Below are 16,191 nucleotides of genomic sequence, written 5' to 3' on the forward strand. Positions count from 1 at the left end.
CACATGAAGACATGAAGTATAAAAGTAGCAAAGTAGTTAGTAATTATGTGTAAAAACATACAGCTCAAAATGTGAAGAAACACAAAGAGTGGTTTTAGCTTTCTGTAATGACCTATAGCTTATAGAAAAACATATTGGTTGTATCTCATTTCATAGGAAAAAAGATGAGAAGAACAAAAAGCAAGTTCTCATTTTCATTGGTTAAGCAGAAACTGTAATTATGCTCTGTGGCCTGTCTTTCACCTTGGCAGCTGGCTCTGACAGCAGGCATTGTGGTATCACCGCTCAACTATAATAAGATACTACAGATGAGCAGCGACATTGTATTTATAGCAGGTGACTACAGACGTCATAACTCAACTGTAATAACAATTATAGACTGGCTTGTATACAGTTCCCATGTTTTATATATAGAATTACAGATGGGTTTTGAGTGACATCAGGTAGACCAGGTGAAAAACATTCCTTTATTTCTCTTTTTAACCATCTATAATTTTATGTTTTTCATAGCTTCTATAATCATCTGCCCAAGCTTTCAGGAGTACTGGAGGATACATAAATAATAAAGCACCTCCTCCTTAACCTAAATCACGGTCATAGAAGCCTGTAATTTCTTTCTTTATGAAGTATAGCCAGGGGAAACCGCTTTTGTATCCATTGTTGCTGCATCTAAGGAGTGAATAACCAAATTAAAAAGTTTTTATCTGTGAGGCCCTACATAACACATAAAATTATAGAGGGATATCTATAAATCAGTGGGACGTTTTGCATCATTATAGGGTTCTGGGTGACATCAGCTAAACATAATCGAGGCTTGAGTCGACCAGGATGTCATCAGAAACTAGGTATCCAGAATCCCAGTAATTCACATTTTTCTCAGCTATAATTTAATATTCTGTAAGACTCCCAAAAATCATCTGCCCTTGCTTCCAAAATATATCTGAGGATTAATGTGAAAGCCATATTGAACATGTACCGAAAAAGTATAAAACATAACCTAACCTCCTGTTACCCTCTCCTGCCCAACTCAAAATATTTAAAAAAAATATCCGGCAACCTGTCATCTGCATGTAAACCATGATAAAAACTGTGGCCACCTTCCAAATAGCCCTCCATCCATTGCACTATCACACTCCATCCAAGCCCAAAGTCATGTTTCCCATTCTCACACAGAGTGGCAAGATGACAATCCACAGATTGTTGCTCTAAGAGCCCCTTGTCAGCAGGGCTTATTTGTTCCCCTCAGTGTGCGTCGACAGAGTACTGGACTCAGAAGGAAGAAAGTGGCTGGTGCAGGCAGAGCACAACCTGTGTTCTTCCATCTCCCTCAGGTCTTTGGAGGCCCATGAAAGACAAGAGGTGTATGAGACGACCAACCTACCACTTCACTCAGATCTTTAGAGACCTAAGTGAGGCAGCAGAACAAGGGGTAAGCAGATCATGGTTAACCACTGTTCTGATGTCACTACAGTGAATCACCGGATTCCAATGGAAGCCATATACAACTACATTACCATGGAAATTACACAACCACTTTTTTTCATATGAAATTAGCACTATTACCACTTTGTGATTACAATTTAAAACCAGTTCTATATTGCTAACATATTTCCAAAATATACTTGAGTGATCCAATTGACAGTGGAGGTGTGACTACTCCGTTTTTATTTTTTTTAAAAACATTAAAATTATGTGAATAAGAAAACTAATGTCTGTATTTTTTCTTATTTTGGAGATAATGCAATGGTAATCCTTTCCTAAACCGCTGCACTCTGCAAGTTTCAAGTTCAAGTTTATTGTTTATTTGCTTGGTTAATTAAAACCATAGCAAAAGTAAATCATGAATAAAACAATATTTTTAAAACATGCAAAGAGTAATGCAGATATTTAAATTAGGTAGTATTATCAGTTTGGGCAAACTAGCCTTAAAGGGCTTTAGTGCAGTCTCTACCTCGTTTGTAGTGTGCAATGGCTACAAAAATGTGCTTGTTACTTTATCAAGAGCTGATACTAGGATCAATAAAAGGACGTGTGCCAAGTTACCAAAATGAAAATAAAAGACCATACCATGCTGCCTTCACCCTTGAGTCTAATGACATCAAATTAATAAAAGCAAGGGCTGCAAGAAGGCAGCTTGTGCTGACCACACTAAGGAAGTCTGGAGGGTTAAGTGTGTTCATCAGGTGAGCTTTTGAAGCACCACAAAGCTTCTATGCAGTGCGAGCTCACAACCTATAGGTCACCCGGAGAGGGAGTGTCATCAGTTACTCCGTGAGGTCCTAGCCCTGGCCCCTTCTAGGCACCATATCTGATTTCGGAGTGGCAGCTGTCTGTTGCCCTCCTTTCAAATGTCTTCAATGCCTCGCCGACCGGCATTTTAAGTACACATTTTCTATGAATGCGTAGGATGAATCATAGTTTATTTGCCCCAAATTATGAGTGCGGTCTGTTACTTAAAGGTCTCTTGAGCCATTGCCCTTACTATAAGCCTAGTCCCTACTATGTGCCTTGTCTGCCTTCAGAATCTGTGCTGTCTGTTAGCCTTCTTTCGACTGTCTTCAGATACCTCACCAGTCAACAGTTTAGCTGTGTATGGTCTATGGCAAACATGACATGACCGCCTGTCTGCAGCTACGAATGCCTCTTGCATTGAGGAAAGAGCGTAGCATGGATTGGCGTTCACTCAAAAGTTCTTTGCATATGCAGATTAGGTGCAGTGTTTCCTCTCTGTCTGACCCGCACAGACAGGTGGTTATGGCTGGATTTAATTTCCAGGGTAGGAGATGTAGCAGCGAGAGTAGAATGCTAAGGGGGTAACACAGTTATTTAACCTTGACAGATTTAGCGAATTCTGTGCACCGGTAGGTTTGAGACAAAGCCTTGGTGTAGCTTTGCAGTATGAACCCACCATGAGCTCTGCCAGCCAATGTTGCTTTATCCTCCAGGAAGGAGACTCGTCTGGTGGTTTTGTTGACCAGCCGTTCAAAACATGCATGAGCTCCAGTAGATTCCCATAAGCTCTCTATGTTCATTCGCTTGATTGATTCATAGAGGTACCTTCTTGCAGGGTTCCCTGGTTGACAGTTTGGCCCATAGGAAGGCAGAGTCCCTACAAAGCAGAGATACAGCGGTGTCTTTGCCCCTTTTGCAACGTCGAATAATAAAGAAAGAGCCAGGATATTATCATATGTGACAGCATGCTTACAGAAGGCGGTCTGATTGAGATGGATGTTGGTGTTGTCGCTTACCCATAGTGTTAGCTTCTCCAGAGTCATACCAGCAAAGTATGTGGCTTCGTTATCCATAAGAGCTATAAGTCTGTAGTTTTTAGCACTGTTCTTGTCACCATGTTTGTAAATGGGTGAGATAACCAAGCCCCTCCAGAATGGCAGGATTAACCCCCTCTTTTACTGCAGGTGAGCATTCTTTACCAATCATTCACACATCTTTGAGAGGGAGAATTAACATTTAATGCTGTAACAGCTAATACACTTGTGAAGCAAAGACACTTACTGCATATCTCCTTGCCCAGGCTGCAATGACAATCTGGCTCTTCTTCATCAAAAGGAAATGTGTGCGACATTTCCAGCCTCTGTAGATTTTCTGGATGAGAGTGGCCAAGTCTTCAAGGCGTTGTTTTCGCAGGTCTTCTAACTGGAACAACTACAATGCAATATTGTAAAGTGCAAGGTTAGCAATGAAGTAAAGTTCAGGACTGCAGATGGTCAGCACTCTACCACATGTACCTTCCTTTACTTGCACAAGTTTGCATCATGGATCTTGACCACAACGGCAGCAAGGAAAGCAAGGTGCCAAACACGGAGTAAAAAATAAGCAAACAATCAGTTCAAACTATTGTCAACCTGATGTTTAGCTTAAGCTATTCTGTTAAAATGGCATGTGCTTGTACGAAATGTGAGACACCACATAATCCATGCAAAACATTATCTACCGTCAAGCTTTAGAGTGCACTATATGGTGAATTATGGCACAAAAATATAACACTGCTGCATAGTTCCGCCACTCATGGCAGGCTAGGAGAGACATACCACAATATGCCCCCTTGATGGCAGAATACTTATGGAGGAGCTACACAAGGGTGCAGTCTCTCTCACATATACAACCCTGAACAGCAACATGTGTGACACACTGAGCAAGCTGAATGACGCATGGAAGAGGGACATAGGAGAGATGGATGATGTCAGCTGAGAGGCAGCTCTGATGCATCCAAAGGAGGTAGCTATGTAGTCCTGCCTAAGGTTAATCCAGCTCAAGGTACTGCACAGGGTCTATTATGATTGGGAGTATTTGCAAACAATTGGGAGAGTGGCATTCTTGGAGTGTGTGAAGTGTGTCATGAAACAGAGTCGAGTAGATTTTCACAACATATGTATTAGGTGAAATGGAACACCACTAACAATGTCAGTCAGCCAGTACAGCTCCTAGTCCCCAAATGACACACAGAACTTCACCTCCATGGAGACTATAAACATTCCTGGCATGCACGCCTTACATGCACTTAAAGAAAACTACACATTCAAAACAACCACAACACAATGCAATGGGCATATAGGGACTTTGTACCATACATTGTGGATTTGTCTGGTCATTCAAACTTACTGGAGTATGATAACACAAAAGTTCCATTTTGGTCACTGACATCCTAGTTGACCCGAAATACACCTCCTGGGCATTTTGAATGATCTGGATGTCCCATAGGCCAGACTTCTCTTCAGCAATCTTCGTCTAGTAGGGGGAAGGAGTTTGGAGGGGGCAGTGGGAGACAATAAAAGTCTCAACTGTGCAGGTACGTAGGAATGGGATGGACATGTATATGGCAGCAGAGAAAGCAGAGGGTTGCCCTCTGAAAATTTACAAGGTGTGGGGAAAATGCATAAAATATTACAATCTGGGCCTGACTGATGAGGAGATGGGACCAATACTGCACTCAACCGTATGCTAATGCCTTGGTACTGTATCACTCGCTATGAATTTTCTAAGTGTGATTGATGCATTGCTGGTCGTGCTTCATGTTCAGGTGTAAATGTGATGATGTGCTCTTGACCTTCTCGAATTTCATTGTTAGAGGTCCGTGGTTGTACCACACTGTAATTTTAAGTGCTAAAAATACATTTAAACAAAAACATCTCAATCAGGCTTTAGCAGAAAATATGATTTCTGCATATTTGGGCCCTTCAATGTTTTTAGAAAATATGCAGCAATTGACAAAAACCCCGCTGGCAATATTTTATTTACCCTGGTTATTCTGTTTTACCTTTACCAAAAATGCTCAAATAGTAACTACCTGCATAGTGTTGCAAGGGATATACATGGTTTTGTTTTCCAAGTAACCATGTTTCATATTGGAAATTAGTGTGCTAAACCATAATAATGATGTTAAAAATTGCAAACTGGCAACACTTTACAGCCCTTCATGTCTCCATGGCATATGGTTCAAGCCTTAAATAATACACAAAATACATTTATCAAAATGCTGTGAAACCATTATATTCTTTGCCTATGGAAATGGTTTCACAACATAACAGAATGCTGAATATGTTCAGCAATGTTACTGTTGAAATCTTACTGGTGGTCATGTATGAAGAGGGTGGTCTATATACTATAGAACACAAGCACAACCTGTGCCAAGGACACTACACCTTCATAGAACTAATACATTCAATGATATTTCTAATGGGAATGGTGCAAAAGAGTTAATGCCGACACACAGCTTGACAGGCAGGCAGGCATTATATACGACACAAACAAGAGTAGGTGGTTGAGGTATTGAACAAAGATGCACTTTGCAATGGAGACTGAGCACAACACAAAGACTACTTCAAACATTTTCAGGTAAAATGGCACTATTGACTTATTTATTGTTTTCTTCCAGTCTCAGTCATTCACTGTTCTTATGCTTTAATTGCATGAATGTGGTAGTAGGGGTAGTGCATTCCATTAGTGGGACCTAGACGTCGCTGAGTTTGGTCTCTGGAAGCAAGCAGCACTTGGGAGTTTGGGCACAACTTGCAAGCTATCTAAGTAGTCCAAGAAAATCAAATTGTGGGCAGTTTTGAAAAAGGTTCTAAGGAAGTTGTAGACAGATCTGTTTTTATCTGAGACGCACCCGGGTCTATGATGAAAGGGAGAGGTGGGTGTGTGGCTGGATTTTAACAGGGTTCTGGCCACAACGTTCAGAGCCTGGTGTAATTGAAAGGAGGAGAAATGAGGGAAAACACAAGGAGGTTGTTCCAATAGTCCAACTTCTTATGGAAGCAAAAGAGGAGAAGTAAATACAGGACCTAGGTTTTAGATGAGGTCAACATGAAATTGTAGTGCCATTCTTTGCCAAATAGCACTTAGGTCATCGGAGTTGAGGTAGGGACAAAAGTAGGGAAGAAGATTTGTGCACCACCAGGATAACAAAGGCTCAATGAACCACATTAAGATATGTCTCACAGTGAAGTAGTTTAGGAGAATATGACCTTTAGGACAACTGAAAGACAAGTCAGTGTAAAGGTTTTAGAATAAAAAAAAAAAAAAAAAAAAAAAAAAAAAAAGAAGAAGCTCATATGAGGAGAACCACTGCGGAGCAGAGCCTATGATGACAGTGACACTGAGCAAGAAAGATGACACAGGTCATTCACCTTCTGAACTTCAGCATATTTATTATGGGGAGGTGCCGCACCCTCTATACCCCCACGTCCAGAGCCTATGCAAAGGTGGCTGTATGCAGACCTGCTAAATGCAATGCACATTTGGGTCCGGAATCATATCTGAGCATCAAAATGGTGCCATGGAATTGCCAATTACTTGGAAATCTGAAGGCATCCATAGGAGAGAACAATTAAACAGTTTCAAAATAAAACAGTGAACACCAAATTTAGATAAAATGCTTAAAAAGATGCTTGTTCACCTACCGTTCTTGGGTTACGAATAAATATCTTTGATCTACCGAAGGCGTATTCTTCTTCGGGAAATCCTAAATCTTTTACCAAGACTTCCACACCATTCCTGAAAGAGCAACAAAGCAACGTTTTAACAAAAACCCTGCATGAATTAGGAAAACCAGAATTGTGCAATACCATGGTAACAATGTGCTAGCAAACTGAGCCTAATTTCACTAGAAAGGATCCAGGAGGCTTTATTTTCTGCCTCTTTGTGTAAAATGTTGTGATTGTCATGATTCAGATGCAGTCCCAATCTGGGCATATTCACATTTAAGACTAAATAAAAAAACTTCTTAAGATGTCTTGTAGCTCAAACTTCTTGTCACCATCCTATGTGCTGCTTGTGGTCTTCAATGATGGTGTTTACTGCAGTTCAGGAGGGTACAATGAAGGCATTTTGAAAAAGTGAACAAATAAAACTAAGCACAAACAAAAAGGAAAAAAGAGAGGCTGAATACATTCCAAAATTGCAGGACTGAAAACTGTATGATCCTGATCCTAGCTATAAGTTTACTTGCAGATATGTTTTAAAGCATGGCAAAGAGGCAAATGACTAGGAACCCCACCTTAAAAAAAAAAGAAAAACACGTGGAAACGTGAACTTATTATTTCTCGATCAGCCTTTCAGGTACTATTCAATGTTGTTTGGCTTCTAGGGGCTTGAATCAACATAAAATGGTTAATAAAATACAAAGCTGTTCCGAATAGAAGCCCCTTGAGTACGTTTTATCCAGAACATCCAAAATCATTAAGATGACACTGGTTACTTGGCCATCTTTCACTCACTCAATGCAAAAACTGCCCAAAAGAGACTATGGGCCTGATTTAGAGTTTGGCATAGGCTATAATAGAATTGTAATACGGCAGACAGGATATACGTCACATTTGTGATGGAGTAATCCCCTTCACCAAACTCTAAATAAGGCCCTGTATTTCTACTGACCTCTCCAATTATAGTATCAACATAAGCACCAATAACAACAACACTATAAAATAACCATGAAATACAGAATTAGTGTAAATGCTTGAATGGCAGTGCTATCACCAGGCTCTGACAAATCGTACAAAAGCAATAGAATTAGTGTATTTCACTGCTCCTTTTGAATCTCATACCTAGTAAGGGTTGCAAAAAAAAAAAAAAGTAATAATGAGAGGATTGCTCAGTGCACTAAATACCCACTGTTGACAAATGCAGCTTTTTGGAGGTCAGTACTTTGAATCCCAGCTACTAAGATTGAGCAATCTGAGGGGAGTACATTCACTACGATAAATTGAGTAATAACATTATGTGAAGTGGATAAAAATACCAGACTTGTATTAATAAAAAAGTCATTATTAATAAGACTGAGTACCTGAATACACCTGCAAAGTAGGTAAATAGAACTATGATCATCTTTGTTTCATGTTAAAATATATCTGCCTGTGATTAACAAAAGTACAAAAAGAAACCACCAAATCCTCTGAAATAGCTGATGAATCTAAGCCAACAGCAGTCTACTCTGCTCTTTGCCAGGAACAGCATAAAGCTCCTAGGTGTAGCAATAAAGAAACCCACACCTACACATCACAACATTTTTGTAACCATAGGACCATTTATAACCAATGTACCAATATTCACTATTCTGAGAAAACAAATAGGCAACATACTGTCAGTTGAGCATAAATGAAACTACCATTACTTGAGATAAAAATAACCATCCACACATAAGCATCACCCTTATATTAACATCTATTGTAAAATAAGTCCCAAGCCAAGATGTCTGCAGGGAGATCCATTTACAGGTAAAGATAAGAATCCTCAATTAAACATTTTCATCATTAGTTAACACTGTCTTTACATCTAGTACGGACAATGGTGGATCATTTATTGACCTTAAACTATATTTAACTTGCACATGCTTCCAAATTAGCCTACAGGGGTCTATGTACTTATGGCTTTAAGCTGTTTTTTTCTGTGTCATTCAGATGGTTCCAATTGCTACTATTCGCATATATGTGACTACTTCAAGCACATTACAACACTTCTATTATTGGGGCAGAAGGTTTTTGCTTCAGTAGTTTTTGTTGACTCTACTCATTACTTTGTTTTTACTAAGTGTATAAAGCTTATCAGTTCTCTTCCTAAACAAGCTCACTTGAGAAGTACACGCGTTTCTTCTGTAAATTACTAACATTATGTATTCTGGTGATAAATCCACTCTACATTTTACAGACTGTTTCTGAATGCCCCAAGAATATTTCCTACCACATTTTTTTTTTTAGTTTATTAATAGGTTACTGTCTATCTCAGAGGCAGTTTGGTGTGTATTTTATTATTAGGAGAACGGATGCCTTGTTCTCATAGTAAATTATTTTCTTTCTATTACATTCACATACGTAGTCTTTTAGCAGAGCAGGTATGATTTTATTCCGGTTCATGGGCACCTACCTCACTCCAAGTATTATGAGGAATTATGTTGTGTTCTTCAATTTTTTGTAGTGGTGATGGATCGGCATCCAATTTTAATTGTAGTGAAATTTATGGACTATTTTATTGGGAGGACCTCAACAAGAGTAGTGTTTTTTTCTTTTCTTTTTTTTTAGGTCTCCCATTTGTCAAGATCTTTTTAGCTTATGAAAACTGGTTATACACCTATCTTTATACAAAGAGGCCTTCAGAGACCATTCATCCATTGGTCTGTTTTAGCGTCAGTCGTTTTCTTCCACCCTTTACAACCAACAGCATGGGTCTAGAGTTCAGCCCACTTCTGCCTTTGGTTCCCTTCACGGCACTAAACAAGGGCAAAACGTTGCTGTCCATACAGATAAACTCCTAAATGCTGTGGACTAATAAGGTATTTTTTTTCAATAAATAACACTTTTTCTTAGTCTTCTTAAATTTACATACTTGCAGTATGCGTCAAGGAACCATTGACAGTCTTTGAATAGGCTTTAAATTCATTAAAAGATGGCCATCTTTGAAAAGGCCTCAAAGACGGCAGTTTGTGTGTGTGCACAAAGAGCCGTTATCTGTGAATGTTCTTATTTTTATAAAACCATGCAAAGTAGCAGCTTTTGTGCACACATGCAGACGTCCATCATTTAATGCTATCTGTGATGTTATTATAAAAAACATTTCTTCAAGAGGTGCTGTGCCTGCATGGGCAGCACTTTGGAGTGGTTTTTGTAATACAATTTTACAAACAAAATTTGTGAATGCAACTACCAATGGAAAAGAGTAAAGGTATGCAGCTAATGTCAGACCTATACAGCTGTTTCATTAAGTTTTAAATTGTGAATGCATACTTTAAATAACATTTCATAACTGATTGCCTAACAGCCTTAGATTATAATCCCTAGATTATTTTTATTAGGGCCCTTCATACTCTTTATTGTTCAGCAGCGGATAGTGTGACATTACAGTACAAGGCAGCAACCCAATGTGCAGGCATGGATAGGGTGCAGCCTGAGACAAAGGAAATAGGACACTTCCCCAGACCTAACCTTTTTGTTTCTCACTTGTTGTTGCTTATGGAAAACACACATATTCCAGATTGCCTACTGCTGCTCCTGCGAAGTGTTTTTATTTTTATGGTGAAACCTCTTCCGCCCTCATCTGCTCCTACCTTGAATTCTGTGTAATATGAAAGAATACAACAAAACTATTTTTCTTGTGTTTGGCTAGCCCTTTGATGTTTATGAAGGAAAATGTTGCTTATCTAGAAGGCTTCTATCTGAAAGAGACTTCTAGTTGCAGATTCCTTACCTTAGAATTTCCCCCCAGGAGTCAGACTGGATCCGGAGATTTTTCTTCGAGCAGTACCCTTGCGCGTCGGTAGGTGGCGTCGGTCGACTCCGCAGGCATCGTGGTCGCTGTGATGACGTCGGGAGTAGTACATAGACACCGCCCTCGCGCAGTGACGTCAGTTCTTTTCTTTCTGCGCCACGCGCTGATCCGGAGAGAGCTACCCTGGCCGAATTTGACCGTTTTGTCGAAGTCTTTGTGTACGACTATAATGTGTCAAAATGTCCCCGAAGACTAGGTCCACGCCTTGTGAGGATTGCCATAGGACGAGGTCAGTGACTGATCCTCATCGGATTTGTCTGTGGTGCATCGAGCGTGACCATGACCCGAAGTCGTGCTCAGAGTGTCGGGCCATGCACCCAAAAGCTTTGCCGGAGCGGTCGCTAAAGCTAATGGTGGCCCGGCACTCGACTCCGCGTATGTCCCGGTCTCGCTCGAGAGGAAGGTCTCGAGATCGGTCGCGGAGTCATCACCACTCGTCAACTTCAAAATCCTCGGGTCAAGGTAAGAAGTCATCGAAGAAGTCCCATCGCTCTCAGACTTCACCCCGTCGCTCGGCTGACGTGACGCGTGACGAGCGTACACGAACTAGGCCTCCATCCTCTGAGCCAGCATCTGGGTCGACTCCGCGCTTCCACAAGTTTCCCATAGCGATGTCAGCTGTTTTGTGCGTTGGAGTTTCCAAGGCGGTACTGGCTCGGAGACGCTTTTCGCCTCGAGAGGCGCTCCGGCCTCCTTTACACCTTCCCGCCTATCCCTCTTCTGCCCAGAGTTCTCAAGAAAATCAAGTATCACCGGTCCCAAGTTATCTTGGTGACTCCGGACTGGGCTCGAAGAGTGTGTTATCCAGAGCTATTGAGCATGTCCATCGATCCTCCACTCAAACTGCCTCTTCGGGCGGATCTTCTGTCACAGCAGCATGGGACGGTTCTCCACCTGAACCTGTCCAACCTCCACCTTCATGCGTGGAGATTGAGTGGCAACAGTTGATAGGAGTCTGCAAAGTTATCTTGGCAGCCTGGCGTCCATCCTCTAAAACTGTATACACCTGTTGTTGGAATAAATTTGTGGCAGGGTGTACTAACAAATCTGTTGATCCCCTTTCTGCCTCTCTGTCAGAGGTTCTTCTGTTCATTCTTTTAGCCCAGCAGGGCTCTGCTTTGTGCACCCTTAAAGGGTATTTGTCTGCCATTTCAGACTTTCTTAGGCTACCTGATCAGCCCTCACTCTTTAAATCTCCTATTGTGACTAGGTCCTTAAAAGGGCTCACCCACTTATTTCCTCCCACTCCATTTCTCATGCCTCAGTGGGATCTTAATCTTGTACTTATTTATTTGATCTGTACCCCCTTTGAGCCAATGTATAATTGTCCCTTGCGGCTCTTCACATTCAAAACTGTCTTTCTGGTCGCTATCACCTCAGCTCGCAGGGTGAGTGAGTTTCAGACCCTTTCTTCAAAACCTCCATACTTGTCTGTACACCCTGGCAAAGTGGTGTTACGCACTAGAGCTTCCTTCCTTCCTAAGGTGGTTACACCATTTCATGTAGGCCAGTTCATCACTTTGCCTACCTTCTACGCACCTCCACATCCTTCCCATGAGGAGGAGAGACTCCACCGTCTGGACCCAGAAAGAGCGTTGGCGTTCTACCTCAATCGTACTAAAGATTTCCGGGTGGACGATCAACTTTTTGTTGGCTATGTGGGTGCAAAGAAAGGGAAGGCAGTGCAAAAGCGTACCATCTCTGGATGGGTGCTTCTTTGCATCAAAATGTGCTAAGCTTTGGCTAAAAAGCAACCTTCTGAAGGCTTGCATGCTCATTCCACCAGAGCAACTGTTGCTTCCACAGCGTTAGCATGCGGAGTACCTGTCCTGAATATCTGTCAGGCAGCTACGTGGGCATCCCTGCATTTGCTAGGCATTACTGCCTGGATAATCAGATCCGTCGAGATGGCTACTTTGGTCGTTCGGTCCTGCAGGACTTCCTAGTATGATCTTGGTTCGCAGCCCACCACCAAGGATGGCATTGCTTGGGTATCTATTCTAAGGTAAGGAATCTGCAACTAGAAGTCTCTATCAGATGTACAAGTTACTTACCTTTGGTAGCAAAATATCTGGCAGAGACATATTCTAGTTGCAGATTCCTTACCGCCCACCCATCCTCCCCGCTGGCTAACTGATTTCTAGCGACAGGGATTCACCCTTTCAGGTCCTTAGCTCTAGCGCACAAATCTCAGTGTTACTAGCAGCTCTGCGCTCTGACGTGGAAAGTCACTGCGCGAGGGCGGCGTCTACGTACTACTGCCGACGTCATCACAGCGACCACGACGCCTGCCAAGTCAACCAACGCCACCTACCGACGCGCAAGGGTATTGCTCGCAGAAAAATCTCAGGATCCAGTCTGACGCCTGGGGGAACATTCTAAGGTAAGGAATCTGCAACTAGAATATGTCTCTACCAGATATTTTGTTACCGAAGGTAAGTGACTTGTACGTTCATGGCACACAGTGCTGTAGATTCACACACTGTATATAATCCTGCCATCTAGTGTTGGGACCAGATGTGTGCAAGTTGTTTTCTTAGAAGAAAGGCTTTCGAGTGACAAGATATTGTGAATCTTCCTCTTGCTGGTAATGCGCATAGTCATTTAAGTCATTTAGTCATTTAAAAATATAAAGATGGCTGCAATCAACACAGGTATCTGGGGAGAAGGGTGGGAGCAGGTGAATCTACAGCACTACATGCCACAAACAGATTCTTTCTGGGTAAGTAACATTTTCTGTTTGAGGCATGTGTGGCTGTAGATACACATGCTGTGCATAGACTGTCAAGCAGACGTCCAAAGTTGCAGTGGTTAGCCTGTAGAAGTTGCAGTGGTTTCAAAACGTGTACGAAGAACTGCCTGACCAACACTGGCTTGTTGACGAGCCAGTATATCCATACAGTGTTTTGTAAAGGTATGTGGTGTAGACTATGTTGCTGCCTTACAAATATCAGCAATAGGAATATTCCCAAGTAAGGCCACATAGGTTCCTTTTTCCAAGTGGAACGGACTCTGGTAGGGATAGTCAAGGTCCTTTTAAATTTAGCATACCATGTCTGGATCCATTTGATAATCTATTTAGCAATGCCTGATTTAGAAATGTCTTTTCCTGTGTGGGGTTTGGAAAAAAAAAAGAAAGTTATGTTTTCCTAAAAAGATTTAGTTCTGTCAATATAATACAAAAGGGCTAATTTAACTTCTAATGTATGTAGGGCCTGTTCCACAACTGAGTCAGGATGAGGGGGAAAATCAGGAAGTTCAATAGAATGATTGAGTGGAACTGTGAAACCACCTTTGGGAGAAACTTAGGGTTGGTGCTGAGTACAAGCCTATCTCTCTGTATCTGGAAGAAAGGTTCTTCAAAAATTAGTGCCTGAAGCTCACCGATATGCCTAAATGAAGTGATGGTGACCAGAAAAGTTACCTTCCAAAAAAGAAACCGGAGAGGGCAGTAGTGGAGGGGTTCAGATGGAGTGCCCATAAGTCTTACTCAATACAATGTTTAGATTCCATGTCAGGGCTGGTGGGACCTGAGGAGGAATGACTTAAGACTCTCCATGAAGGCCTTACTGACAGGAATTATAAATGGAGAAACATGTGCCTCTTCTGAAGGTAAGCAGCTACAGTCGCTAGGTGTAGTCTCATGGCTGAGAAAGCTAAACCAGATGTTTAGAAGTGAAAAAGACAGATAATATCTCATACTTTTGATGGTAAGGACCAATTTGTTTGGAATTACAATAGTGGACAAATCTTCTCCACTTGGCAGTGTAACAAGCACAAGCAGTAGGCCTGTGTCCTTCTTCAACAATGTCTATTTATTGTGGTGGAAATTTTAGGTACCCAAATTCTAGGACTCCAGGAACCAGACCACAAAGTTGAGATATAGGTTCCTAATATCTCCAAGGTTCTGCATGAGAAGATCCTGCCTGTTAGGGAGTGTCCCATGGGGGACCACGGAGTTCGAGGAGGGTAATGAACCATGGTTGATGTGCCCACCTGGGAGCCACCAGTATGAGGGTGAGAGATGTGTCAAAGTTTCCGAACCACAAATGGAAGCAGTGGGAGAGGCGGAAAAGCATAAGCAAAAATCCCTGGCAAACTCATCCATTGTGCATTGCAACTGGACTGTGGTTGTGGAAACCTGGAGGCAAAGTTTGGCCACTCGGTGTTTTCTGTTGTGGGAAAGAGGTCTATCTCTGGTAGTTCCCAATGTTGGAAGTACTGGTGAAGGACATGCAGTGGAGTTCTCACTCATGGACTTGCTGCTGCATCCTGCTGAGTTCAGCAAGTCATTGTCCACTCCCAGCGAGCAGTCCACTAACAAATTAATCTGGCGTCGGAGAGCCTATCTCCAAATGTCCTGGGCTAGGTGAGAGCTGAGGGGATCTGGTGCCCCCTTGTTTTTGAAGATATTTGGCTGCCATGTTGTCCGTTTTGATGAGGACTACACTACCTTGCCAATAAGGTGAGGAAGGAAAGATTTCAACGCAAGGTGAACAGCTAGTAGCTCCAAGTAATTTATGTGCTGACCTTGTTGACTGGGATTCCACTGGCCTTAGACAGTCAAATTCTGTGAATGTGCTCCCCATTTCATAAGGGAGGCATCCTTTCTTATGGGCTTCTGTGGAATTGGGTTTAGGAAAGGCTATCCCTTCAACAATTTGTTGGCGTTCCACCGTTGCAGAAAATGGCAAGTTTGATGGCCAACCAACACTACTTCTTCCCATCGACACTCTGCTCATGTCTATTGGTGTGCTAAGCACTCCTGCAATGGACATGTTTAACAGCCACTGAGTACGAGGTCATCATGGCGAGGAGGCGAATACCTGCCCTGACTAACTTGTTGATTCGGTTGAAAAGAGGAATAAGTGCCTGAAAGGATCGCATCCTGGCAGCATTTGGGTAGGTCATGCCCATCTTTGAATTTAGAATTTCCCAGAGATAAGGTTGGATCTGAAGGGGTTGGGGTGGAATTTTGAAGTGCTGATGGTTAGGCTTAATTTGTGAAGTAGGTTGATGATGACCTGAGTGTTTTTTTTACATTTTAGATGAGTGGCACTCTTTATGAGTCTAGTGGTAGGGAAAGATGTGGATGCCCGGTCTATGTAGGTGAGCGGATACCACTGCGAAGCAGTTATTGAAGACCCTGGGTGTGGTATCTGATAGAGAGCAACTTGACTTGATAATGCGGTCTGCTTACTACAAATCTGAGGTGCAGGCGATGTGCTGGAAAGGTTAGAATGTGGAAATAGGCACCATTGAAGCCGAATGCATTCATGAAGTCGCCTTGTTGTAGTTGCAGGATGACACCCCAAAGAGTGACCATGTGAAAGTGTTCTAAAAGATTGCATTTAGCTAGGGGCCTGACATCCAAAATTGGTCTGAGGGACCTGTGCCTTTTTGGGGATGAGAAAG

At 42.0% G+C, this 16,191-nt stretch overlaps 1 protein-coding gene across 3 annotated transcripts in view; it reads right to left on the minus strand.

Annotated features, from left to right (window-relative positions):
- Positions 1–16,191, minus strand: part of MYO1B (myosin IB) — a 678,894-nt gene that overhangs the window by 222,393 nt on the left and 440,310 nt on the right. For all 3 annotated transcript variants that reach the window (XM_069225875.1, XM_069225874.1, XM_069225873.1), the window contains exons 19-20: positions 6,921–7,014; positions 3,514–3,663 (exon numbers count right to left, since the gene is read on the minus strand). In XM_069225875.1, coding sequence (XP_069081976.1) covers positions 3,514–3,663; positions 6,921–7,014 — 244 coding nt within the window. The remainder of the gene's footprint in view (positions 1–3,513; positions 3,664–6,920; positions 7,015–16,191) is intronic.

The sequence above is a fragment of the Pleurodeles waltl genome, chromosome 3_1, assembly GCF_031143425.1.
Source record: "Pleurodeles waltl isolate 20211129_DDA chromosome 3_1, aPleWal1.hap1.20221129, whole genome shotgun sequence".
NCBI lineage: Eukaryota > Metazoa > Chordata > Amphibia > Caudata > Salamandridae > Pleurodeles > Pleurodeles waltl.